The 26,151-nt window shown below is 39.7% G+C and overlaps 1 protein-coding gene across 1 annotated transcript in view; it reads right to left on the bottom strand.

Annotated features, from left to right (window-relative positions):
• The window catches only part of bcar3 (BCAR3 adaptor protein, NSP family member), a 62,263-nt gene extending 45,035 nt beyond the window's left edge, over window positions 1-17,228 (bottom strand). Inside the window, exons 1-2 of the mRNA XM_030726654.1 lie at window positions 17,136-17,228; window positions 11,116-11,230 (exon numbers count right to left, since the gene is read on the bottom strand). Of these exons, the coding sequence (XP_030582514.1) occupies window positions 11,116-11,230; window positions 17,136-17,225 (205 nt within the window). The 5' untranslated portion in view covers window positions 17,226-17,228. The remainder of the gene's footprint in view (window positions 1-11,115; window positions 11,231-17,135) is intronic.
• Between the last annotated feature and the right edge of the window lie 8,923 nt (window positions 17,229-26,151).

Genomic DNA, 26,151 nt, shown 5'->3' with positions numbered 1-26,151 from the left:
AGAAGAAACAAGAAGAAGCGCTCTCCTTGTGTCATTACATCAGGTATGAGCTCATTTTTAGAGTCTGTTGTTTGAATGTGTGTGTGTGTGTGTGTGTGTGGCACTGCTGGCCAGCCCTCAGGACAACACTCTCTCCTGTCTTTGTCCTTCTGTTCCTCTGTATTGTCTAGAGTTGATAACACACAGACACATGCATGAGTATGTGTGTTTATGTGTGTGCGTGCGCTTCCTTTCAGGCAATACAATAAGCCCATCCTGCGTCTGTGGAAGCCATGATGATCAGATGACCCACAGTAGGCACACACACACACACACACACACACTGATGGTCCTATACACACGTATGTCTTTTGATCTCAAGCTGTTCACCCTAAACTTGTCAAAACTGAGGAAACAATCTGAATATTGTTTTATTTTTTTCTGTTACTTGTACTTTTAAATAATTCCTTTCTTCTTACTTTCTGAACACAAGATTAGAGTCCAGCAGGAAGCAGCTGTAACTTTTATCTGCCATATAAAATGTCGTGCCTGTCCCTTCAGTTTTGAAATACAAATGAGTACAGACATTCCAGGTACACCATCTTCTGGTTTCATTTCCAAGTACGTGATTTAGATAATGCGGATCTGTCAGTGTCTGACCTTTCCTGCTTCCTGCTGGGGCTTTCACACAGTAATTAAAACTGGTGAGTAAAATTTTACCATAAACCACAAGAATGATAAACAAACTCATTAAAATGAGACCCTTGATGTTATTATTGCGTTATTATTTTTTCATTTAAGCCAGTGATTCCCATCCTATGGGTAAAAGCCTCCACAAGGGGGACAAGTGATTAAGTGTCACCTGGGTTAGGAGATATTTAAAAACACACACACACACACACACACACACAAATTATGGTGGTATTTTATCTTTTATCTTGGCTGTAGCAGTATCTGCTGTGAGGCACCACAAGTAGAATTTACATTAAGGATGCATGCATGCATGCAAAAAAAAAAAAAAAAAGCCATTGCTGAAGGCTTCGTATTTTCTTATGAAAGACCCACAAACATTTAGTAAAAGTGGCCACTGAGAAATTTTTAAAAAAGGAAAAAGAAACTGAATTCTTGGCCTTTTCACAATGATGGGCAGTGTGGGAGCAGAGAGCACATTCTGACTGTCACAGCCCAAGCTTAGAAGCTGCTCCTGGACTCCAGTATGAGTGCAGTGCTATTTGGGCATTTAAAAAAAAAAAAAAAACCCAAAAAAACCTAAACCACCTGAAGCAGATTTATTTTTAAGTAAATCTCAGAACCTTTCTCACTAAGGCATGTGAAAATTCCTGGCATCTTGTATGCGAGGGTGGTATTTCCAGAAAGCTGCACGGTGAGTCATAAGTGTAATCTGTTATCTCCTGAATCACCTGAGATTCCCAAAATGCAGGGGCCTGGAGTTAGCAGAAGCATAATCCTTCCAAGCTGACTGACACATGTCTTTGTGATGAAAACTTCTATCAAGTTGTTTGCAAAAGAACGACCCTTTCATCGAGGCCAGCACAGAGGTACAGCTTTACACTATAATTGTTTTATTATTGCACAGGAAGCGTGAAACATCAAGGATTTATCTATCTTTTAGAAAATTGTGGAGAACAAAATGTTTACATAACTACATTTTTTTAAAAAATATGTTTGGAGATTACCACACATAATAGCCATTTCCTGTACTTCCTGTTAGTGTGAGTCCTTAGGCCAAACCCTGCTTTGACACGACACTAAGGTAGAGTAGCACGTTGGAACAAAGCCTTACAGGCACTTTGAGGTTGGCCCTCATTTTCACCCACACACATCTGGGCCCAAGTGTTTCTAAACCATTAAGTAGATGGGTTTGGCTTCACTACCAACTGAAACTGCTTCCTGCATATAACAGGATCTGCTATTACATGTTTATTACAGTTACTTCCCCACACTGAAGGTCTGAACTTTAAAGGTTAAGAAAAATCTTGTACAGATTTCATCCTTTGCTCCATTTTCACTTTTCTCGCCCCCTCACTCCTTCAACTCCTTGCTCCTGTTCGCCACAGCTGCTCCTTTATTTTTCTTGTTTACAGATGCTTGTCTATCCATGTGTATATTTCTGATCAGTAAACACTGCACTGTTAATGCCACTCCTCATACTTCTGTTGTGGCCTCGGGGTCTAAAAAAGTATAAAGGCAAGTCTTTGGTTGAAGAATCCGTTTGTTCAGGTAGAATTAACTCTGATTTAAATCTGACTCACGCAATCATGGTTTGTGTGAAACACCCACATCAGAATCTGTCAAAAGCATTTCTCATGAATTGTGGCAGCTTCTGTGTAAATGTGCAGTGGCATATATTTGCCCTAAAGAAATAAAATATATGCAAAACTGGGCTCAGGTCTTTTTACTCATTTAATTAATGTCTTCAGAAAAGGGACCATGGAAAAGGTTACTCAGAAATTTTACCTGTTACAGTACTGTGCAAAAGTCTCGAAGCCTGGAGAATTATTCCTGAAGAAGAAATGACAAGAAAGCTGCCTGAGAGATTTCAGACCATGGTGAAAGGTGGACATAACAAATATTAACTTTCAAGCTCACTGGAATTGTAGTAACTCTGTTATATACTGCATGTTTGCACATTTCAGTAAATTGCCTATTTCCCCATTTTCCTCACAAACTATAAAGAAAAGAGGGGTCAAAGTTTACTTTTTCTCCAGGAATTCAGCTATTTGGATAAATCTGGGAACTAGATATTCCCTGTTTTGACATTTGTGAGATAAGAACAGAATGTTGACAGCTCAGTTGGTGTTACTGACAAATGCAGACAGAAACAGGAAGATGTTTATAGTACACTCAGTATTAACAGAAGGTCATGTTGATGAGTCTATCACCTTCACAAGGGAGATTAGCCAGCCTGAAGCCTGGCACCATGATTTATCTAATATTTGGTATGAAGAATGTCTGTGAGATAAACCCACAGCACACATCTAACATTTTTACATAAACTCTGTGATCTGCATTGAGATTCTGCAGGTGCCTACTGTGAAGAAAGTGCCAGACTGTATTTAAAAGAGTTGATTTTGAGTCTTTCTTTGCCTGAAATCTGTTAGAAAATAAAAATAGACACATTTTCTTCTAAATTGTAAGGTCAAGGCTTAATGTGCACATATTCACTCACATTCATTCTCTCCCTCTATTTCTCTCTTTTTGTGAATATATACAGCAGACAGCAGCTAACAAAGTGAAATCTCATGTAAGGGAACATCTCCATCTAAAACGGTGGCTCCTACTATGTGGATGTTACTTTGATGCAAACCAGCTGCATGTGTTACACTCCAAGCTAACCTCTGAAGCATCAACACTCCCTTCAGCAGTCTCCCAAAGCAAGATAATGCGCTCTGCCACACAACTACACCCCCACCCAGTAAGACTGAACATCAAGCTGAGGGAGTGAAAAAAAGCCCAATCCACTGGACCCAACAGATCTACTGCCCAGTGGGTCTGAGCTGTTGTGGCTTAAAGGTGGAACTACATAATATCGCGCAGTGCACGCATTATATATATATATATATACACACACACACACACACACACACCATTACCACAATAAAAATGCAGATGGGAACGGAGGGACCCACCAAATGCTCCCCTGTTTCTGCCTCCTGTCTTCCTTGACAGAACTCAAGCTGTCATCATTCCTCCCGGGCTTGCTTAGGGGTGGCTGGGGAAAAAGTAAGCTTGGTGGGGACAGCCAGGTTTTGACTGTGGGTAATTTCCACAAAGTCCTTTTCCACTTTGCTTAACTCCTCCTCTTAGAACTGAGAGTGGAGATTCCTCTGTTTTTCTCCTTCTGGCTCTTTGTGGTAGCTGGACCCTCTAGGATTGTTATGATCTGTGACAGAACCCTGTAGATCTGTCCACCAATTCCAAGCTCACTTGGAGATTGTTGAGGTGGAGTACAAGAGAAGAGCTGCAGTAGTCTCATCTTCATCTTCCTTGTATCAGTCTGAGGTAGTAACAGAGCTGAAGGGGCTAAGAGTGTTGTAGGTAGTTGCTGACAAAACTTTCAGTTCAGTCTGAGATCTCAACCACATGAGTTCAAAGCCTTCCCTCAAATCCACATTCATAATTCACACACATCTGCTCACATGTCCTGGGGATCTGGCACTCATCAGTATCCTGGCATTGGCTGGGATGCTCAGGCACTAAGGAAAAGTCCAGATGGCAGTGGCAGATATGAGAGGATGGGGTGTTCTCACAACCATGTTCACATGGGTCGTTTTTACACTCATCTATATGCTCACACCCACCCTCAACATCAGGATCATAACCCTCCCAACACTGACATTCAAATGTTCCCAGGGAATTCTTACAAATCTACTCACAAGGACTTTGGAGGCACTCATCTGCTCATCAAGGCAGGTGCGTCCATCAGGCGCAAACACATATCCATTGGGACAGGCACAATGATAACCATCGGAGAGGGGTATCAGACATCAGACATTTTATAGCTCTGCCTGAACTCACCAAGTTGATACCCATCGGCACATTCACAGTAGAAAGACCACCAGCTGGCAAGCAGAAATGCTCACATCCACCATTATCTTGGTCACACAGGCCATGTGATATGGAAAAATGAGAACAAAAGGGAGATTTTCTTGACCACCCTAGTGAGCCATCTTCCCTCATCATACACAAAATGGACTGTTCCTCTTTGGTGCCTCTAGCAAAGAGTATAGTAGCAACAGATCCAAATGGTACATGGGTACCCTCACTCCACAGGGCAGAACACATTCCTTTGTAGGCATAATGGCAAAGATACCCATCTACAGAACCTACATAATTACCGTCTAGCCATTTAAACTTATTATCCTTGAGCGCTGTAGCCCATAACCACACAGTGAGGCACTGAACACAAGCTAGAGGTAATTGCTCTGCCAGTTAGTATACTCTCTGCCCTGCTCACCAAGAGAAACCCCATAGTGGGTGTGTGATAGCACACTGGAGAGGCTGGTGCTGAAGGCCAGTCCATACTTGGACCTTGGTGTGCAAGTGGTGCAGTTCTGCAGTGGAAAAGAGAGTGACAATAGTGGTTCTATCCTCCTTCTGTATGATGGTGGCCAGGTTGGAACCTTTTTCTTTACAGGCACTCCATGAGTTCAGGAAGGTTTTGCTTTGAAAATAGACCACAAAGCAGCCATCTACATTACATAGTGCATCTCTGAAGAAAATCCAAAGGGCAATGCATGCAGGGAGGTTGAGAGAAAAGCACTGCTCACCAGGGAGCCTGTCCTTTTTTTTTTTTTTTTTAAAAAAACAACTGCTGGAGGAAGAAAATGAATGGATGGATGGTTTTATATCTGATTATCTCTCACCCTGATTTTCTCCATACTTCTATCTTCTGCCTTTCAAAAAAAAATTCCTTTTAATGTGACATTTGAGTCTTGGACTGATTTTGCTGAGTATCTAAAATTTCCTCGCTGAATTTTAGCTATTTTTGTCTGTCTATGATCTTCATTCTATACTGCTGAAACACATCTGCACTGGAGCTGAGTGTGTGCAGATTGCCTCAAGATTTCAGGAAGAGGTAAGGGAGGAGAGAAAAGGACAGGGAAGTCAAAAGGAAGGAGCTGTATAGCAACAGGGAGGAAGTGTAGAAGAGGAAAGAGGGAGGGAGTTAAGGAGAAGACTCACAGGTTTTTTGAAAGAGGTGTGTGTGTGTGTGGGGGGGGGGGGGGGGGGGGGGACTATGTGAATGTGTATGTCAGAGTTGGGGGAGGAATAGCAAACTATGCATTTTCTCTTTTTAATAGTATGTCAAATGTTTTTCATAAGCTCCATCCATGGAGCTGGATGCTACTCTGCCATCTGGACATGCATAGACAGACAGATATGCATGCGCCTGTATACACACTGACACATTCATATATGTACATAAAACTGTGGCACTTATCTCTAATAACTAATGAGACTGAATGGTGACTTGACCAGATAGTCTTTCCAGCAATCCATCAAACATCTTCCGTTTCCTCTTCTCCATCCTTGAAAACATTTCCTTTCTGAAACCTTTTATTCAATATGATTTTAATAACAGATTACCATGTATGCCACCTACATCAACAACTGTTGCCGTTTTCCTTGGTCTACCTGTTCGACATCTGTTAGTACACCAGTGACGACTTTCTTCTTCAGGATGATCCAAACAGTTGTACTGGCTATGGCCTATGTTTGTGCCATGGCTCTGATTGATTTTCCATCTTCTCTCGGTGTCACAATTCCTTCTTTTTCACCCATAGACAGTGCTCTGGTTTTCACGTTGGTCTCTCCTCTAACTATAAATGCACAGTCTACACAGGCAAAACCCAAATATGAGCGCAGAAATTCAGCAATATTTATTGTTTGACTAATCAATATAACAGGACACACCTGGGCAACAAAACACACCCGTCAATCACACGGTCCAATACTTTTGCTCACAAGAAAAACAAGTGGTTTCAGACAAAAGGTACTTTCTTCTGAACTGTGTATTAGATCCAGATGTAAATACCTGGAAATAAAAGCTGAGATGTTGCTCTTTTGTCTCTTATTGATTTTTTTTTTTTTAAATATCAAACCCAATTTTTTTTAGTTTACAGCAAAAATAAAGCGATTGGCCTCATTGTTCCAATACTTTTGGAGGGGAGTGTACATTAGAAAACAACAGCGCTAATAACACTCAGATCACAATGGATATGTAGTAAAAGTTGCCAAGGTCAGTGCAGAGGAAGGAGGCCCTGGGTGTGCTATGATAACAAAGCCAGGCCAGTAAAATAGAGACTTGGACTGATTGTGGGGTGTTCCCAGTCTGCAGTGCTCAGTGTCTATCAAAAGGGGTCCAGGAAAGGAACAGTGGTGAACCAGCAAAAGGCTCATTGATGCTCACTGAAGATGATCCACTATATCCTGTGCTAAAGGAGGTAATGAAAGATGCCTTGAAGCTTCATTCCTTAGTATCTGGAGAAATCAAACAACCCTTATTATGGCTGCAATTTAGATACTTCTGGGTCAGTTCATTCAGTTGGGAATCTTCCTAAGCAAAAAGATCTATTCAAACATACCCTGGCTCCTCTCCCTCTTTTGCTTTATTTTGCTCTCTTTTTCTCTTCCTTTTCTATATGCAGGCATTGGTGGTTGGCTGAAGTTCCCAGGAGCTTCGCACCTGATGCCTGTCTTCTCATTTTACCCCCGCCACACTTAAGGAGCATCTTCTCCTCTTCACGTTCGCTTGATTGTTCAGCTAATTCAAATAGTACCGTATGGCTCACTTTGTCTTTTTCCCCTTTGGTCACGATAGGGGAATTTTGGTGGGAAAAAGTTGTCTTCTACATAATCTTTTTAGGTAAGAGATGTCAGAAAATGAATATTACAGTACAATATAAAAGGAGTTATGTCCTGTTGTGATTTCAAGTGCTTACTCTGTGCGCTTATCTTCACTCCAAGGAAAATCTTAGCATGTTGCTCTGCTGCTCACTTTCACCTCAGAACTCCCCTTACTCCCTGCTCCTCTGAATCAGCTCAAAAATATATCCTTATTTTTAACTCTAGTCTTTGTGAATAAAGCCTTTTTTCTGAGGTCTGACCCCACATTGATCATTCTGTAATGAATTTTCATTATTGTGTAACAAAAAAAATAATTCAACTAATGTAGTATAAAAGATACAAAATAAAATTCAACAATGTTAGTTTTCTTCAACTGAAAAACACCCTGGAGAATTTTACTTTTATTTTTTCCCTGTCATATGCTAATGAAATCAGTTGAGTGAATTCTCAAATGTGCAGTGCTTAACGACCTCACTCTGCTTATCACAACACAGGTGATACAGAAAAAGTCAGATAAAAGTAAATGTTTGAATAGTGTGCTTTCAACTTTGGTTGCCTACTTCTCTCATCATTCTTTGTATGGTCTTTATTTGGTGAACAGTGACCAGGTAGCAGGAGAAAGTTCAAAGATGGTGACTCATGCATAAAACCATCCTTGCAGCTAGGTACACACTGACTGTGTTCAAGTGAATCACCTTGAAAATATTTAGCACATGACTGAAATTTGAACTTGCATGAAAAGCGCACACACATATTCCCGTTACTTTCCGAGGACAGAAGTGATTTAATAAACACTGGAAATTACACTACTGAAAGGAATATGCCCAAGTGACTAGAATCTATTGATTTAATACATGCTTATGTATGCTTTGATGCTTCCCCTGCTGATACTGATAACACTTTATTATCAAGAAATGATCAGAAATGTATTAATGCTAATAAATGTTGCTAAACTAAAAATATAACCATCCGCAGTAAAAATTACAAACAAAAATCAAGCTGAGGTACCTAAAAGTAGTATATACAGAATGGCCTCAGTTGCTCAGAAACAGCAGTAACAAAACATACCATCAAATCAAAATGCCTCAAATATGTGAGGCATGAGCATGCATGTGTGGGTTTTGCTGATGTCATCTAATTCCACCCTTAAAATCTTCTAATTAGAGCATCTCTTCTTCTCTGCTGCATTTTTAATTCCTGCCATTGAGGAAAGTACCTGCTGTGTGCACGCACACACACACACACACACACACACACACACACACACACACACACACGTTATCATACACTGTTGCCAACAAAAAGCAAAATGATGAAATTCATTTATGCCTGGATGCAGCGTGTGAGTTTGCATTTTTTGAGGATACTTTGTGTGTGTGTGTGTGTGTGTGTGTGTGTGTGTGTGTGTGTGTGTGTGTGTGTGTGTGTGTGTGTGTGTGTGTGTGCATGAAGGATGCCATTAGCTGAACAAAACTGGACTTTGTGATAATGATATGGTTGGCAGCCTGCCAGGCAGACAGATAATACCACAGTAGTTGGTGACTGAGTGATTACAACCAAAGGCCATTTCACCTCAGCAACAGTCGTCCACCGGCAGGCCAGGGTCACGCAGTCAACCCAGGAATGTGAAAATAAATGTTTTTATAAGGGGTAATAGGTAAACTACTCATTACATGTTTTGTCTACATACCTGGTACTTAGTGCTCAATTTTCACTCATCGATAATGAAAAAAAAATGTGCTGGTGGCATGTTTATAAATATACCCCCCCCCAAAAAAATGAAAATTAATTCCTATGGAAGCAGTAAGAATGTGCTTAGTTTTTCACAGGACTGCGTAAGAGTACAGGTTCAGGTTCCTTTATCTGTAGCTGTAGGTAGATTTGGTCTGCAGTGAGTGAGTCATCCATCGTCACATCCACATTTTGAAAACAAACCCAAACAACAGATAAGCATAATAAAACATAAGAAAGAAAAAATATAAAAACAGAGTGCACACAGCATTATGTAGGACAGCAAAACTGATTTTTTTTTTTATCTGAGTGACGCCTGCTGGAACAAATCCCTTTTTGAAAATTGTTGTTCTGCACTAGAGGCCTTCATCCAGAAGAACCTGAAACTCACTCGCTGTAAAAAACTTTTTCACATGACTGTACGTGGTGCAATGCACAACAAGCCAACTTCTGTCATGTGCAGTAAGTGAAACATCTTTTATGCTCCCTGCAAATTGAGGTCTTTTTGTTTGTGTATTTGTTTTTTTAGACACTCCATTCCAGATGGGCTTGCAAATTGCTAGGTTTACTATGAGACAGGAGAAGACTGTTTATAGTCCCTGCTTCCTTTAACAACTTCAGAAAGTCTGGCTTCTGAAAAATGTTCAGAAGTTCAGCCAATAAAGATGTTGCTTTTTTTTTTTTTTTAAAGCGATGCAGTAAGCTGAGTGCAGTGTTTTGATCACTAACTGGCTATTTTGCTCATTTTGACTTCTGATTATGTCTGCTTTTAATCCTCTTGTATGATAACAGTAGCATCAGCCAACAAGATTCACTAAAATTATTTAGTGACTTGGGTGCCGTTTACACGAAGCCGTTTTCACTGGAAACGGTGTCGTTTTGATGCGTTTCAGCCTTTCGTTTACACGATGGCGTTTCAGAAACGATCCGCGTTTACACGAGGACATGTGAAACGATGAAAACGATGTAGTTCCCATGCCAGGCCACAAGTTGGCGTTGGTTTTCTCTTTGCAGTTTGTTTACGCAAGACGCGCATGCGTGGAGTGACACAGTAGGTAGTGCGGCAAATTGTTCATTACTTACAAAACGGCCAATGTGAGAGGTTTTGTGTGGACCGATGATGAGGTTGGATCGCTGCTGCACACAACGCTGAATTACAAAACGGTAAAAACACAGGAAGAGCATAAGAAGCACTCGTGAATCCGCGAGTACTGTTTATCAGTTTGCGCGTGCGCGAAAAACTGGCCGTCGCAACCATAGTGCGCATGTGCGAGTCGAGCGTTTTCAAATCACCCCGGTTTCAAGTGTTTACACGAAAACGCAAGCCGGTGCGTTTCTGAAACGCTCCACTCTGGACCCCGTTTCTGAAACACATCGTTTTCACTCTGTTGTCGTGTAAACAGAAGGGCGAAACGCATCAAAACGACACCGTTGTCGTGTAAACGCAAGGCCGAAACGCATCAAAACGACACCGTTTCAAAATGAAAACGGTCTCGTGTAAACGGCACCTTGGTATACAGCAATCACACACAGCCTAGTCACCAAGACAACAGCTAGATTTCACTTTATAATGCATGGGAAACTGAGCAAACAAAGCAGTCTGCCACACACACGTGCACCAAAAAACACATCCATGCATGCACACACAAACACACACCCCCCCTCCAGAAGTGATTAAACCCAGCAGGACTGCAGGCATCAGCACTCTTCTCCCTACTTGCTGACAGCTTTGGTTCAAGTGCTCACATTTGTCTGCGTGTGCGTGTGTAAGTGTGAGTGTGAGTGAGAGAGAGAGAGAGAGAGACACACAGCATTATCCTCAGCTAGATAACCCCCTCCACCAGCGACCCCCAAGGCGTAAGCAAGTCTTTACATGACACTAAAGCTTTTGTCTCTGTCTAGTCACTGGGCACACCAGGAGCCAAACTAGGCAAATCAAACACAGATCCAGAATCAACAACCTGATGGAATAGATCAGGGAAGATAAAAAAACAGTGGTTAGGCATCTGGCAGTGTGTGAGAACGCTAGAGTACCTCTCCTCCTCTCTCGCTCTTGAAGGAGACGTAGAGAAGTAAGAAGATGCAGGCGGTGGAGGTGATTGTGGACTCCAAGCTCCAAGAGATCATACTCTGTGAGGTGGAGCAGATCCTGAAAACAAACAAACAAAAATCTGAAATGATTCTACTGTCAGAATCATGCTGGATACTTCATCTAATTAATAAGTACTAAACCACTGAAATGTTTAAAATTATCAGCCTATGAAGTTCTGGGGAGACGTCTACAGCTTTCAGCGAATTTCTGCTCAATGTTTTAGTTTGTTGTTCTAGTAAATTAACCCTAGGAACCTTTAATTCAAGCAAAGCTGCATTTACTCACAGTAAAACATGCAGGACATTTAAATATTCTGCATGTTTTACTCTGAGATAATATCGTGCTTCATAAAAATTCAAAATGAGTAACCTTTTCTTTAAATAAAATAACATTTTAGCATTCATACCATAGCTGTGTCCCAGGCTACAGTAAAATTTGACATCAAGCTTGATATATTCCCAAACCAGACTTTGAGATCATCTTGGTGTCATTCACACTTTTAAGCAGAATCAAGAATATTTCTGGGTTCCTTCCTAGCCAGACAGGCAGCCAGGGAACAAAAACACATCTTTCTTCCTCTCCTTCCCCTTCATTTCCCTTCCCTGTTGGTTTTAAATTTTGGTTTTTGGTTTTAGAGTTATAGCTTGCCAATTGCACTATATGGACAAAAGTATTGGATCACACCTCTAAATCTTTGAATGTGTTTTTAGTCCTGTTGCTAAAGGTGTGTGAACTCAATCACCTGGCCATGCAGTGTGCTTTTACAAATATTTGTCAAAGAATGGGTCATTCTAAAAGGACTCACTGAATTTGTGTGGTACTGGAACAGGATGCCACTGGTGCAACAAGTCAGTTGGTGAAATTTCTTCCCTCCTAGATACTCCATGATCAACTGCAGGTGGTATTACTGCAAAGTGGAAGCATTTAGGAACCACAGCTCAGCCACCAAGTGGCAGATCATATGAAGTTACAGAGTACAATAACTGCAGAGAGACAAGTCTGCTCTGGCATAAATATCAGGACAAAAAGCTGTGCACCAGGCACTTCATGGCATGGGTTTCCATGGCTGAGCAGCTCCTGTACATGTAATGTTTAAGTGGCCCAGTACTTTTGTCCACATAGGGAAATATATCAAAATACACTATCAATGAATTAATCAATACCATTATTACTAAATGTGATATTTCCTGTGGTACCATACACTTACCAAGTACTCCATTCAGTACACCTCTGAAATGTAAAGCTTCATTTTTACTTCTGTAATGAATCTATGTAGAGACTATGACCTAGAATACACGAGGGGCTGATTGCTAACATTTATACTTGTGCAGATTGTGCCTGTGTTGCTCTGCCATTTCACCACTAAAACACTTCCTGGCGATGGGATTTCTTTCTTTGACTTGATTGATCAATTCAGAAAATGGCAGAAGATGATGAAGTGGCCTGAAATGCAGCTGGGGGTTCACGATGGTACTGAAAAGGCCAATCACAGGTTATGCCATAAGTTATGGCACAGGGTTTCAGAAGGGTTTGTGGTTACAACATACCTACACCATACATTTAACACATAACTCCAATCCAATAGATCTGGAATCAATCCTAAAATTAATCTTATACATTTTCATTTTTGTCAACATTGTGAAAAAGGTTCTACTTGCATGTTTATTAATGAGGCCACAGTGGGCAGACTTTTAATGTTCCTAATGTTTTGCTCCTTTTGTATGTTAAAGAAAAATCAGAAGTCAAAACCATTTCTGCCACTATTAATTAGATCATGTCTTTCAGGTGCAACTGAAAGTTTGCACAATTTGTTCCAATATTTCAAGGATTGAAGGGTTTTTATTGTCATTCCAACACATGTATTCACATGAGGTGAAACAAAGTTTTACACTCGGGTTCTGGTTAAGGCCATTAAGAATGACACAGATCAAGAACAATACAACAAAAACAAGAACAAGAAAACACTCATCCATCCATTCATATGAATGGATGAGTGTGTCCAAACTTTTGACTGGTACTGTAGAAGACAAACATGGATGTTGCTCTTGGTGGAAGTCTGGAAACGCACACAGTCAGGACAACTCAGCAGCTCGAGCAGTGCATAAGAAAAATGCAGAGAGCGCGAGTGACCTCCCATCTTACTCCCATCTCCTCCCCTCATCCTGCTGCTGTCATTACAACACTGTCCTAACACACCCTGCCTCACTTCAACACTCACTGTGGTATTAACATAAATGACCTGTAAAGTAGAGACCAACAAAGTCTTTGAACCATAGCTCAACCTTGTATAATACAGTTGTTACTACACAAACACACACCCACACACACACACACACACACATGTAAATGACACACAGTGTGTCATGACACGCTGCTCTCAGCTCAAACCAAAGGCTTTTTGTTTTGGTTTCTCAACAATATGACTATTCTCATGGCTCATCTCAAACACTGCTCTATTTAGACTACATGAGCGCACAGTGGGCAGAGCCATGAATGTAAACCCGCACACAAATTAAAAATCACACTGAGAGAGTGAACAAGCACACAGCAAGTAAGAATTGGGGCACCTGCATCCAAAAGTACCCGAATACATTCACATAAACACACTCGGTGTCCACATACGTGTACAGACATGCACGAAAACACACACAGAGGCTGGAGGAAGAAACACTTCCAAAAATAACCTTGAATGGAAAAAACACACATACACACACGCACGCACGCACGCACACAAAAGCAAAACTGTATGAAAAAAAACAAAACAAAAAAGCAACAATAGATGAACACGAGTACATCAACATGCATACAAAACATGTGACAGATGGTCACTGTGTTCAGCATGCCCAGACAGCTCAGTAATAACATGTTGCTAAGTCAAGAAAGATACAACATTTGTTCAGCTCATGTTAAAACACACACACACACACACACACACACACACACACACACACACACACACACACACACACACACACACACACACACACACACACACACAGAATTATTTATCTCAGAATCTCTCCTTCCCTCTGTTTTTCTCATCTCTGTCTGCATCGAACAGTGAGTTGACATGTTTTCTTTTTTCTCTCCGTTTTCCACACCATGCAGAGCTGAACAACAATATGAACTCTCATACCAGTCCTGTGGAGAGTTGATACAGCAGTTGTGGATGTTGGTTTTGCCAGCGTAAATGTTGTTTTAAAAATGAAGGTGCAAGTAAATGAAAAGACAAGCAGAGGCACGGGGATGGTTCCGGACATTAGACAGCTCACCATGTAGCCGTGATCTGGAATCTTTTTAAATCCTGCATGAATCAATATTTTTGATAATAAAATGGGCTTTTGCACTTGAATATCAAGCTCTTACTATTATGGTTGCACGTCTTATTTTAATATAATCTTCTGTCTCCAGTCACATTTGAGTCACGTGGCAGAAAATCAAAAAGCAGACTATTTGGCACGTCTGTCTCCAGTCCGGACACAATCTAAATCCCAAGGTGAAGCTGAGAAACAGAAAACTAACTAAATGATCAACATTAACTGTATTTTGGGGAATTTTGTCTCTAAGCACAGCAATCAGATAAAAATCTAGATCACATAAAATGTTAACATTTATGTTAACAACTCAGCTTCGAATCTAAATGCACAACATGGTAGCTGACCCGCCAAGCAGGAGCCAGTGAGTTCAAAAAAATTAAAAATGGCATCATATTCAATAATATTGCAGAAAGCAATAGCAAAGATACCAGTAAATAAATACAGATGTATTCAACGTATCTGTGTTTTGTTTTTTGCGTAGCATCAAAGTGTGTTTTTCTGTGTTAATTGTGAATAGTTTCGAGCACAGGAATCGTGGCAAGAGATGGAACATTATTTGTCTTGTGTTGGGGAATTTAAAAGAAGCATAAAAATTGGTTCAAAATTTTTAATTGTGATTCATCTGAAAAATTTTTTAATTGAGATTTAACATATATTGAGAGCGTATAAAAAATTAAGAGATGCTCTTTACACACTATTGGCATGTAGCTGTTGGCTGTGTTAATGACATTTGGCTGATGTGTTCACAAGCTTGGATGGCTCAGAGGCAGTGAACCACATGCTGTTGTTATAATATGAATAGGAAGGTTAGCAACACTGCACTGAGTTCATTATGAATGGAAGATGGTCAAGAAAGAGGTAGGGGGTCATTCTTAGTTTTATGCTGCCCAGAACAGTCCAAACAACTCATCAGCTTAAGGATATAAATCAGAAAGTCTTTTACACTGAACAGATTGCATGTATGTAAGTTTAAGCTCAGAAAGTCATCTAACTGCTTAATACTGAGAGAAAATTTCACACACCAACCCATATCTACACCCCAATATGTTTAAACAAGACTAGAACTGCAGTTTCTTGTGTGACTCTTACCTTGCTTTCACTGCATTTATCTCCCTGCCACCCTCACCTTCTTCTTCTTGAATTTTCCCCCATTATGCCTTCACTAATAACACCAATGCATTCTGGGTAAACATTAGCTGGAAGTAATGGATAAGTTCATGTCTTACTGGCTCATGAATCTTGTCCCCCAGCCAATGGCCATGTAACATTCAGAATGAAGTTGGATAATGGCTGAACAGCCTCCACATCACTGTCCATTCAGGCCTGTGATGAAGTTTTATAAGGTTTGCTTTAGCAGACTGCTGTGGGAAACGGTCTTAATAACAACCACTCTTGCAGCTGCTGGAATGCAAACATTTTGTGACTGCTTGAAAAGGTCAGTTCATTCAAATTACAATGTATTAATTCACTTGCAGCTCATGGGGACAATAAACCTTTAATATTATTATTATCATTCATATCACAGTTTCTCTATTAGCCCCTGTATAGGTTTTGCTTCAGATTTTCTAATTAAAAATTAACTCAACATCTGAAATATGATCATGTATATTCTGCACGATACTCAGTTTGAAAGACTTTTCCAAATGCTATTCTGAAGGATCCCTCTCTTTACTATTTGGTTTTTCAGGAGCTGCTGGGCAGCACTGGTTTTTAAGTCACAGTCCATCTCATTATCTGCTCAAACACTTGTTTTTACACTAAACAATTTTGCCTCTGTAGTTTAAAATGTGTACCCAAAATCATCAGTGGTGTCTTGTTGTTGACCTTTTTGGATTCTTTTTTAAACTTAGGACTTAGGACCAAAACTCAACACATCTTTTCAATAAGAATTATATTTCCTTTTAGCTGCACCCACACTGGAAGCAACTCACTCGTTGCACATCACTCAAAGGTGATAGCTGGTCGTTTGTGAACGTTGTTTGCCTAGGTAACCCTCTAATATTTACTACCAGTTCATGTGTCAGTCAGAGGTATCCTGTGCTCTCATTGGTAGCTGCTTCAGTCGTTCGCATGGAAATTGAGAAAAGTTTATCTTGGGTCTCGCCCACTTTGCATCGCCAGTGGTTATTTTGGCCGTAGTTGCTTGAAATCATGAAATAGTCTCAGTGTCACTGTCTGTCGCTTCCAGTGTGGATGCACCTTTAACTTTACCTAATGTAGCTCTAGTTCCATAGACCCAACCAACTGTTTAACACAGAGTCAGATCGCTGACTTTGATACTGGGAATTTGCTTATTTTGTTTTTGTGGTAAATTCGACTCAACAGCTTTCAGGTTAAAATACAATACAAAGGCTGCCAGTATTTCAATATATATATAGTGTCTTAATATTATAGTCAGAAATTCTTAACAATCTACACTAAACGCTTGTGAAGAGTTTTCAGCAGCTTAAGTACCTCTTTAAAATGCTTGTCTGGAGAGGACAAATGATGTTTACTTTGTTCATTGAAAGGTTTTGGGAGTTGGTCCTTTAAGCTTGTGGGTTTGTATAATCTACAACAGCATCACGAGTCATTTAAAGAACAGGAAGCTAAAAAAAAAAACCACACGGGTTGTGCTGTTGTGTTTGCACATTGGCTTATATTACCTCTACACCATCATATTCCTGCTCCAGTGCTGTGCAGTACTGTGGCAGCCCCAGCTGACTCAGCCATCGGGAAATGGACTGGTGCTTCATGGTGACGGATGAACCACACTGGAATGAAAGCAGATGCACACAGTTTCAAACAGAACCTGAAACACAAAAAAGAAACAGGAGATCTGTTTAATTTTGATGAGCAGTTGAACATAGAATACAAATAAGATGACAAAATGCTGTTATAGTAAAATCAGTGAACAAGTGTGTGAAGTTTGATGGGTTTAGCTTGAACGGTATGCAGCTATGGTGTGAATTTGATCATCCTAGGTCACATCATTCTCAAGTTATGGCCAAGGTTATCCAGCACTCCCAAGTATAGTCACATATATAGAAAAGTGCATTCAGAAAGTAGTCAGACTCTCTGTATTTAGAACCCTTCACTCAGTACTTTGTTGCAGTAACTATGGAGCAATTACAGCTTTGAAGTTTTTTGTTCATGACACAACAAGCTTTGCATCTGGATTTAGGAATTTTCAGTCAGGATGGACAGCCTTTCCACAGATATTCATTTAGGTTCAAGTCACCCTGGCCGGGCCACTTAAGTCACAAAGTTGTCCGTAAACCAGTCCAGTGGCGTCTTACCTGTGTGTTCAGCCAAGTCTGATGCTCTGTTTTGAAGCAAGTTTTGATTGAATAACTCTGTACTTTGTTTCATTAAGCTTCCCTTATCCCTGGCCCCGTCTCCCTGTCAACACGGCTAAAAAACAAACCCACAGCATGGTGCTGCAACCACCATGCTTCACTGTTTGGATGGAACCTCAAGGAGATGAGTAGTGAAGTTTGAACTCCGTGCTTCACTTCAGATCTGATTTTAACTGATAAACACCACACCCTGTTCCAGGGCATTTTCATTTTAGTAAAAATGTAGTACACGTCCATTTTTACAGCTTCGCTTTGAATAACAGAACATTATCTGCCCAAATACAAGGAACTGAAGATTTTAAACATTTGTATTAGAGATCATTGAAATTCTTCTGAAATCCTGGCTGTCTTCCACTCCATAAGCTTCAGGAATAGATCTGATATGGAAACTGAAAGGTGGATCTAAAGCATGTAGAAATTATCATGAGCTGGATCAATAGGAAACATTTTCAACTGATGAAAAAAGTAATTGCTATCTGTGCTGCATATCATTACCATTTTCAACCTTTATATTGTTTCATGTTGGTGGGGGCTGTACTGTCATTGTGTTTCATGCATGTGCGTGTGTTTTTATCTCTGTGTGTGAAGTGACATGTCACTGATAAAGACAGAACAGCTAACACCTTGGCAAGCAAAGACACACCCCACACCCCAACCAATCACATTAAGTGAAGTTACGAGGATGTGCATGTTATCAGTGATGCCCCCAACGGCTGTCAGACCCAGCCGAGATCAACCACTCTCCAGGATCCATCACTCATATTAATCTAACCTATGTTTGCCATCATGTAGATTAAAGAAGTGGAGTCAGTCATACAGTACATGGACGCCATTCAGTGTCTAACACCGTTTCCAGTTGAGCCTAATGGAGGTCATTCAGGAGACTAAATAACCTCAGTATCCTACTCACGAGTGTATATATGGTATGTACTGTACATACTGTATACAGTAGGCATAAGCACTCTTTGCTCCTTCACTTAATGTAGATTCTTATACTAAAACAGAAAAAAGGAATCATCCATTTAGCATTCAGTTCCACACATTTCCCTCACCTTCACTCTAAACAACATGCAGCCTAATGAGCAACAAAGCTGAGTCAATATATATATATTTATTAATTCTGTAACTTTTGTAACAACATTTTTGAAATATACTATCTTATGATGGAGATAAGGGGGGAAAAAATACAATACTACAATAAAGGAATATTACTGATTAGGACTGTTTTTAGATAGTTCAGCAAAATTATAATAATAATTTCTGCAAACATCATATATAAAAAAAAATCTATATTGTCAATAAAACTCTATCCAATATTGCCTTGATTTGATATAAAATGTATGTATGGCTTTTACTTGTGTGCCTTACAGTAAAAGCATTTTTATGTCACGCTCACCTATTCTATCTCTCTCCCACACACAAAAAATTGTAGAGTCATTTGCTTTATTGTCCAATTGCATTGTGGTATTATATTGATGCTGCAAATATGCACACTAATATAACTAATCTTCATATATTATTGCTGAGTTCATCCATCAAGCTCTATTATTTTCCTAAACATTTCGCCAAGTCATTTTTATGAGTGCGACTAGTAGCACACAATGCAACAAACTACTAATGATGATTAGAATCAGTAAAGGAGATCGACTTTTATCACAAACAGTAAGCAACCCAATAGCAGACAGAACAAACAAATTATCTAAATGGCAGAGCTTCAGTTTTATAGCTTATTTACTGTACATTAAAATCATCTGTGCGATTGCTGATATGAGAAATGTTAAAAAGGTAGACAGTCATCAATATTCCCCTGAAAGCCACCAATACTGGCCACTGTCGCGCTGTTTTGGCATGATGTGCAGTTAATGTAATGTTTTTGGTTTCAAGCTGAAACTGCCATTTAGGAAGGTTTAACAAAAAAATGAGTAATGAGCAAAAAATAACGATTACTTGTACACCACATTTTTACACAGTAAAACCATAAAGAACCACATATTCTGACTCACACACTTTATTACACTTTGGCCATACATGACTGGCCCAGTTTATGATAAATTAGGTTTAAAACCTGTTGAGCTGTCTTCTAAAACTGCTTTATGAACATAAAGTTTTTGGATTTGTACTAAAGTTCACTCTAGTTTTCCAGCATGCCTTATGTGAAGCAGACATCCAGAGCTTGACTGTGCCAAACTGTCCATTTCACTATTACTTGTTGTAAAGGGATGCCACAGATGGAGAAAGGTTGAAGTAACATGATTACTATAAAAATGTGCCATCCAGTCTTGGATATTTAATGACTGAGGTGAACTGAGGTTTGCACTGTATAAGGATGCCTGTGAAACCAGTGTTGGCCACACCCTCTCTGTCTTCAACTATTGATGTCAAGATGTTTTCACTGCATCTTTCAGCCAGATGGTTCACGTAACAACTGAGTAGCACAGACTATTGAACAGCTGTATATCATTTTAAAGTTGAGGCTTTTCCCTAATATTGTGAGCGGTTTATCTCATAAAGATTTTACAGGGTTCCACGTGGCTGCTGGAAGACTCTTGAAAGATAACAGAGCCTTTCCAGATGGACAAACAAACTCTAGGAGCCAATCTGAAGACTGTGGTAGAGGTTTGAAGGAGTTGGATATTACTTGCTAGGGGAAAAAAAAAATGCATTTATTTCATGTCCTTTGAGAATCTCAGACTTCCTTTACTGAGTTAGAAACAAACATTGCTTGCTCTCATAAGACAGTTCCAGTGGAGATGCCAAAAACTGACCAAAGAGAAGAGTTTAATCATTTGTCTTTTTTTAATATACAATTGAAGGGATATGCTTACATATTCCCAATAGTGCTGCCAGAACATGAAAGCACAGAAGAGGCCAGCACTCATGAGTACAAAAACTAAGGAATTATACTGGTACTCCCAGTAGAACCAGTGAAGTTCACCATCAAGAAAACTACACTCTATCCCTTGAGAGTTCTTCTTCCTCTCCTCTCCTCTTCCTGTTGGTTTGACCTCAGCTGTTTCCCATGACCACATTTCTCTGGGGTGCCGTCACAGCATCCATTTTTATTATAGAATATAAATAGACCCACTCACTGTATGCTCTAAACAGGCCAGGCTATTTGATAGATACTTGCCGAATATCAAAGTAACTATGGCAAAAACAAATTCGAAGGCCAGAGCAGCCAAGACAGCATTAGAGGGCAATTTCCCTTTTCCCCAGCCACTCTCTAAAGCCTGTATTGGCTGCCTTTTATAGTCCAAGGGCATCCATTTTGGCAATCACATTAGACTGACACAATCCAACCAATTGAATTAAGCTGCAAAAATAACATCAGCATCACCACCAAGGCAATTCCAGCTCCTGTTACTCAGCATGACAGCAAAGTGTTTGATTATTTTAAATGAAGGGCACCATGCAGGGAGGAGATAACACTTTCCCTCACATAGAACAAAAGGCTGACATTCCAGGTGGCAGGTAAGATTTCTTCCCATTTGTCTGCTGAAATACATCCAAAGTCAGAGCACCACACCAGTTTCAGCTCATGCTCTTTATCCAACTATGTTATTAGTTGGAAAAATGTAAAAAGTTGAGAAAAAAAGTTGGAAAAATGTTTATGGCTTAACATGATTTACTGCTTATTAAAACCCTACCCTTGTGTATGGTAATGTGGTACTGGAAGACAAACAGCTGAACCCAGGCAGCTCCTATCTTTCAGTATTTATTATTAATTATTAGTATTATTATTATTATTTATTATTATTGTAAACTCAAAACATGCAGTTATTGGCAACTGGACTTTATCACAGACAGCAGATCCAAGTATGTAACGGAACTGATCCCCATTTCACATTACGCACCACACATGCATCCTTTCGTTGCAGATCTCAGCTGCTTCAAGTTGTTTTGGCAGAAAAAAAAAAAATTGTGCCCTGCATTGCTCTGCAGTCATGCAGAGTAATGCAGGGCACATTTGCAGTACTTGGGGTTTGCAGGGCTTTCCAGACGTGAATGTCTGCAGCACATCAAAAACAAAGCATAAAAACCAAACTTCTATAATGTGAATGCCATAAACACCAATTTACTGGGTTTGCCTGTGTTCTCTGACACTTGATCTGTGCGCTAAAATTACGGTAGCATTATAGTTAGTGAAAAGGCTCCCTGACCTCTTCTGAGGTGTGAAAATAAATATGTGAGGTGGAATATCATTTTCTCCCTGTGGTTTGGCGCTTGCCTCGAGAACATGTCTGAGACCGTCTTCAGAGAGTGTTTACCTGTAGGTTACAGTAACTACAGAAGCAGATGAAATATAACAGATGAGGAGACGTCAGTGAGGAGCAGGTCAGACTCACGTAAGTTGTTACCATAGTAGGAGGAAGCAGATGTATTAGGACTAGTTAAAAGCATTTCCCATTGCGTGTCCTCTCATTCTCAAAACTAATTTTCATTCACATAATTTATTTTCTTCTAGTCCTTCTTAAAAAGCCTCTCTTTCTAGCCTTCCCCTCTTATTTATACGTGTTAGCACATCCTTATTATCTCCAGCTGTCCTCCCTGCCATCATTTATGCATTTCTATCCATTTGCTCCACAGTTTCATCTCAAAGAAACTTAAAGAGTTAAATCTGCGCCGTAGCTGCCTGGACTTTATGAACATGTGTGTGTGTGTGTGCTGACACTAAACCACTGCCAGAGAGGTATGTGAAATTGACAACTTTAAGTTATCTCTCTCTCTCTCACATGTATCAAGCAAGGTCGGGCCTGCAGCTAAGTAGCCACACAACACCAAACATCTTATTTGTATGAAATGCTAGAAGACTTTCACCATGCCTCTGCTCCAAAAAGAGGAGTCATTATCACACTGCACCACAACATCAGTTTTCATTTGGTCTGGATTTTTGCCTCCGGGAGGTTGCATCTCATTTAAAGTTTTCCTTCTCTGCTCCCAAACTGATCACAGTATTTTCTGGGAATGATAATTTTCCCTGAGTTATTAGGGTATTTAAATACAAGCATTTTTGTTTTTCCTTTAACAAGCCCTGAGGGAAAGAGGAAAATACTTTGGATGTGTAATTTAAGCCCATGAAAGCATACAATTTCCAGTCAAGGTTCACCTACTGTACTTCTTCCTTGAAAGAAAATACTTAAACTGCTTGACTGACAATAACTGACATGCCAGCGACTTAAATTAATATCACAAAGAGTTATTTCATGCTTAAAGGTGGGTGCCTTGGGTTTAATTTACACCCCTGGTTGAAGCTCTAGAATACTTTCATGAGCCATGAGCGAACATATTTCTGCCTTACAATTTTCTAGCCTATAAAACATCACTGCAGATATGCACAGCAGAATTTACAGCTAGTTATTACTTGTGTGGAATTTAGCAGTTCTGCAGTTTAATACTTCTTGTTAAATGCAGCAAAAAATTTCCTCAGCGTGTTATAAAAGAATCCCATGTTTCAGAGATATTTGTGAGGAAGCTTTTATGTTGTGCAACTTGAATGCGACATGCAATCACTCTTATTTAATGGTTTAGTTTCAGTAAAATTTTGTTTTTTTCAAAGCAAAGTTTAATAAGTCAGTGCAAAACACTTCTGCTTCACTTTCAACTGCCCTGATATTGTTTCTGTCTCTTTGCCCTCCAGGCACACATATTCTAACTCCTAGTAGTTCAAAGGTGCACAGTAACTACAGCGACTAGAAGGGATTTAAATGCGTTAAGCTGCTGCAGAGCTTAACTGCAATTTTTTTTTTACCATAACAAATAAACAGGTAAAAGTGTCCACCACATAAGACGTACACCAGTCTTACCTTGTGAGAGCTACAGAGCGACACAGACGGGCTGCTGCATGCAGCCTGCACACTTGCTGAGGATGTAATGCAGAGCTGACTGAAGGAGACTTCCACTCTAGCGGTGATTACACTCTCGTTTTGGGACGGTGTAGTTTTAGCAGGCGGATGGCACCATCCATTTGAGTTACTGCCCACACCTCTGCTAAAGTCAGCGAAAAGCCACAACCCCGGAGTACCTGTCAGCACGGAAGAGAGAGCGAGAACGAGAGAGAGGTGCCACCTTCACGCACGGAAATCAAACTATAGTATCTTTGCATTATTTTACTCCAGCCCCAATTCAATGAAATGCAAAGTGGTGCTTTGGTGGCTATTTTAAAGTTACCTTGTGATGCTGTGGCAGGATCAGGCGGAGCGAATGCAAATGAAGGTGGCGCTAATTGCTGGAAAAGCCCTCTGGCAGCAACATCTTTGGAGGGTGTATGAGCAGGACTTGCGGGGTTTTCAGCTTTATCAGAAATTAAAGAAGCGCAAATGCTGCGTCTGCATGTTTCCCGCTGTGATGACTAGAGGCTTTCTCTGTCCCGTCTTTTTTTTTTTTTTTATCTTAGTATAAATAAAACGACGATTAAAATACTAAATGGGTCACACGAGGCTAATTAGTTCTATTAGTTTTCGAGTGTACTGTAAGTAAAATTTAATTACCAACATCATGGCGCAGGCTTCATTATTCAATTATTCGCAGGTGGTACTGCTATTGACCATATATTTATGGTCAATAGGAATTTTTTTTCAGGTTTAGTAAGGTTGCATAAACTTTTTAATACAAACAAAATCGTTATGAATAGAAAATTGACATTCCGGAAAGGCTCTTGTGCCTTTCAATTAGTTTAAACCTGGACACTAGCCTACTCTTTTAAAGTTATCAGTCAGCTTGTTCACAATGAAGGCTTCATTTTTAGTTAATTAAAATATCCTTAATTAAATATAGTTTTCCACCTCTTCTAAAGGATGGAAAGCCCTTGAACTCTTCAATACAGTCGCAATTTCGCCCCAAAACAGCTGCGGGATTCCCCACGGCTATTTTCACGAGACCGTCTTCCTTTCAAAATAAAATGCTTCCCTCCTCACAGGACGAAACTTGCCATACTGAGTTTTTGGTTGTTTGTTTTTAGGAGACTCCTTGCGCATTGTTTTTTTGTTGTTGTTTGTTTGTTTGTTTGTTTTAGGATATATGTCTGTGTGAACTTGAAATATATGCACCTTGAATACTTGCATTTCCCGTTTCAGTGAAGGCCAATCCGGGCTGACAGGCAGCTTCAGACCACTCTTTGTTTCTGAACTATGCATGGATTCTTTTTTACAACACCAAAGACTCACCTGCAAAATGTTCTATAACAATAATTAAAAAAAAAAAAAAAAAAAAGTTAACTTTTTAAATTAATTTTAATTGACTGACATTTCAATTACAAAATACAGCAAATCAGGTCAAACTGAAAATGATTCCCAAAAAACAAAGTTATTCATCAAGACACCAACAAATGCTTAAACTGATCAGCAGAAAACCCTCTTGATCATCAAGTCTTTGCACTGTCCTCATCAATGTCATGTCCTACTTAAAAGAGGACGATGCCACCTTATGGAGGGAGATGGAAGGCCACCAACTGAATTTGTTTCTACCAAAGTAGTACTGGCTGTACTCCACTAATATTAAGCTTTAAAAGACACAAATATTTACATGGCTATAGAAATATTATTGACATATGGTAATAACCTGCATTGTATGTTTTGTATTTTATCTGGGAAACACTGCCTCTTGTTCACTTGTTTGTCAAATTGAGGAAATGTTTTTTTTTAAGTCTTATGCAGGATTTTAAACATAGGAATTATTTGATGTAATTTGAGGAAATAGTTGATAATGTGCCACAAGAAGTTCTCAAGAGTAGGCAGAGGAGAGAGGGGACCAGTGCAGAGCTACCATATGACTGGTTGATGTGAACTATGAAAACCCATTTCCACTGTCCTTGGATATATGCCCAACTAAAACATTTCAGTGAAGCAGTGAGCAGTGAGTCAGTACTCTATGCTTCATCAAGTTTATATCAAACTAATCACAACATTAAAATTAAACAAATATTTGCTGGAAATGGGTGTATTACAAGTCAAAAGGGTGCCAAAAGACTCCTGAAATATTTGGAACTCTCCTGTTAGATAAGGGGATAATGAATCACTTTTTCACAGAGCTAATCAATCACTGATTCACAGTATCTGGTGTCTCTGTAGGTTATCTGCACATCCACAGAGCAGAGGGCAGATGGAGAGTGCAGAGCTGTGAAACATTTTCTTTTGTTTTATTTTCATCAGTTGTACATTGATTGATGATTCCCTAAGAATCTTAAACTTGTTCAACTATAAATAGCCTGTTCTTTTCTCCTAAAACCACATAATAAAACTGATTTTATCTGCCTGATTACAAAAATAATTACTAATTCAGATTACTAATACTAATACTAATACAGAATACTAACATGCTGTTTACA

This window comes from Archocentrus centrarchus, chromosome 4 (genome assembly GCF_007364275.1).
Source record: "Archocentrus centrarchus isolate MPI-CPG fArcCen1 chromosome 4, fArcCen1, whole genome shotgun sequence".
Taxonomy (NCBI): domain Eukaryota; kingdom Metazoa; phylum Chordata; class Actinopteri; order Cichliformes; family Cichlidae; genus Archocentrus; species Archocentrus centrarchus.
Note: the sequence above shows the minus strand (reverse complement) of the source record. Positions and strands in the feature narration are given on the sequence as shown.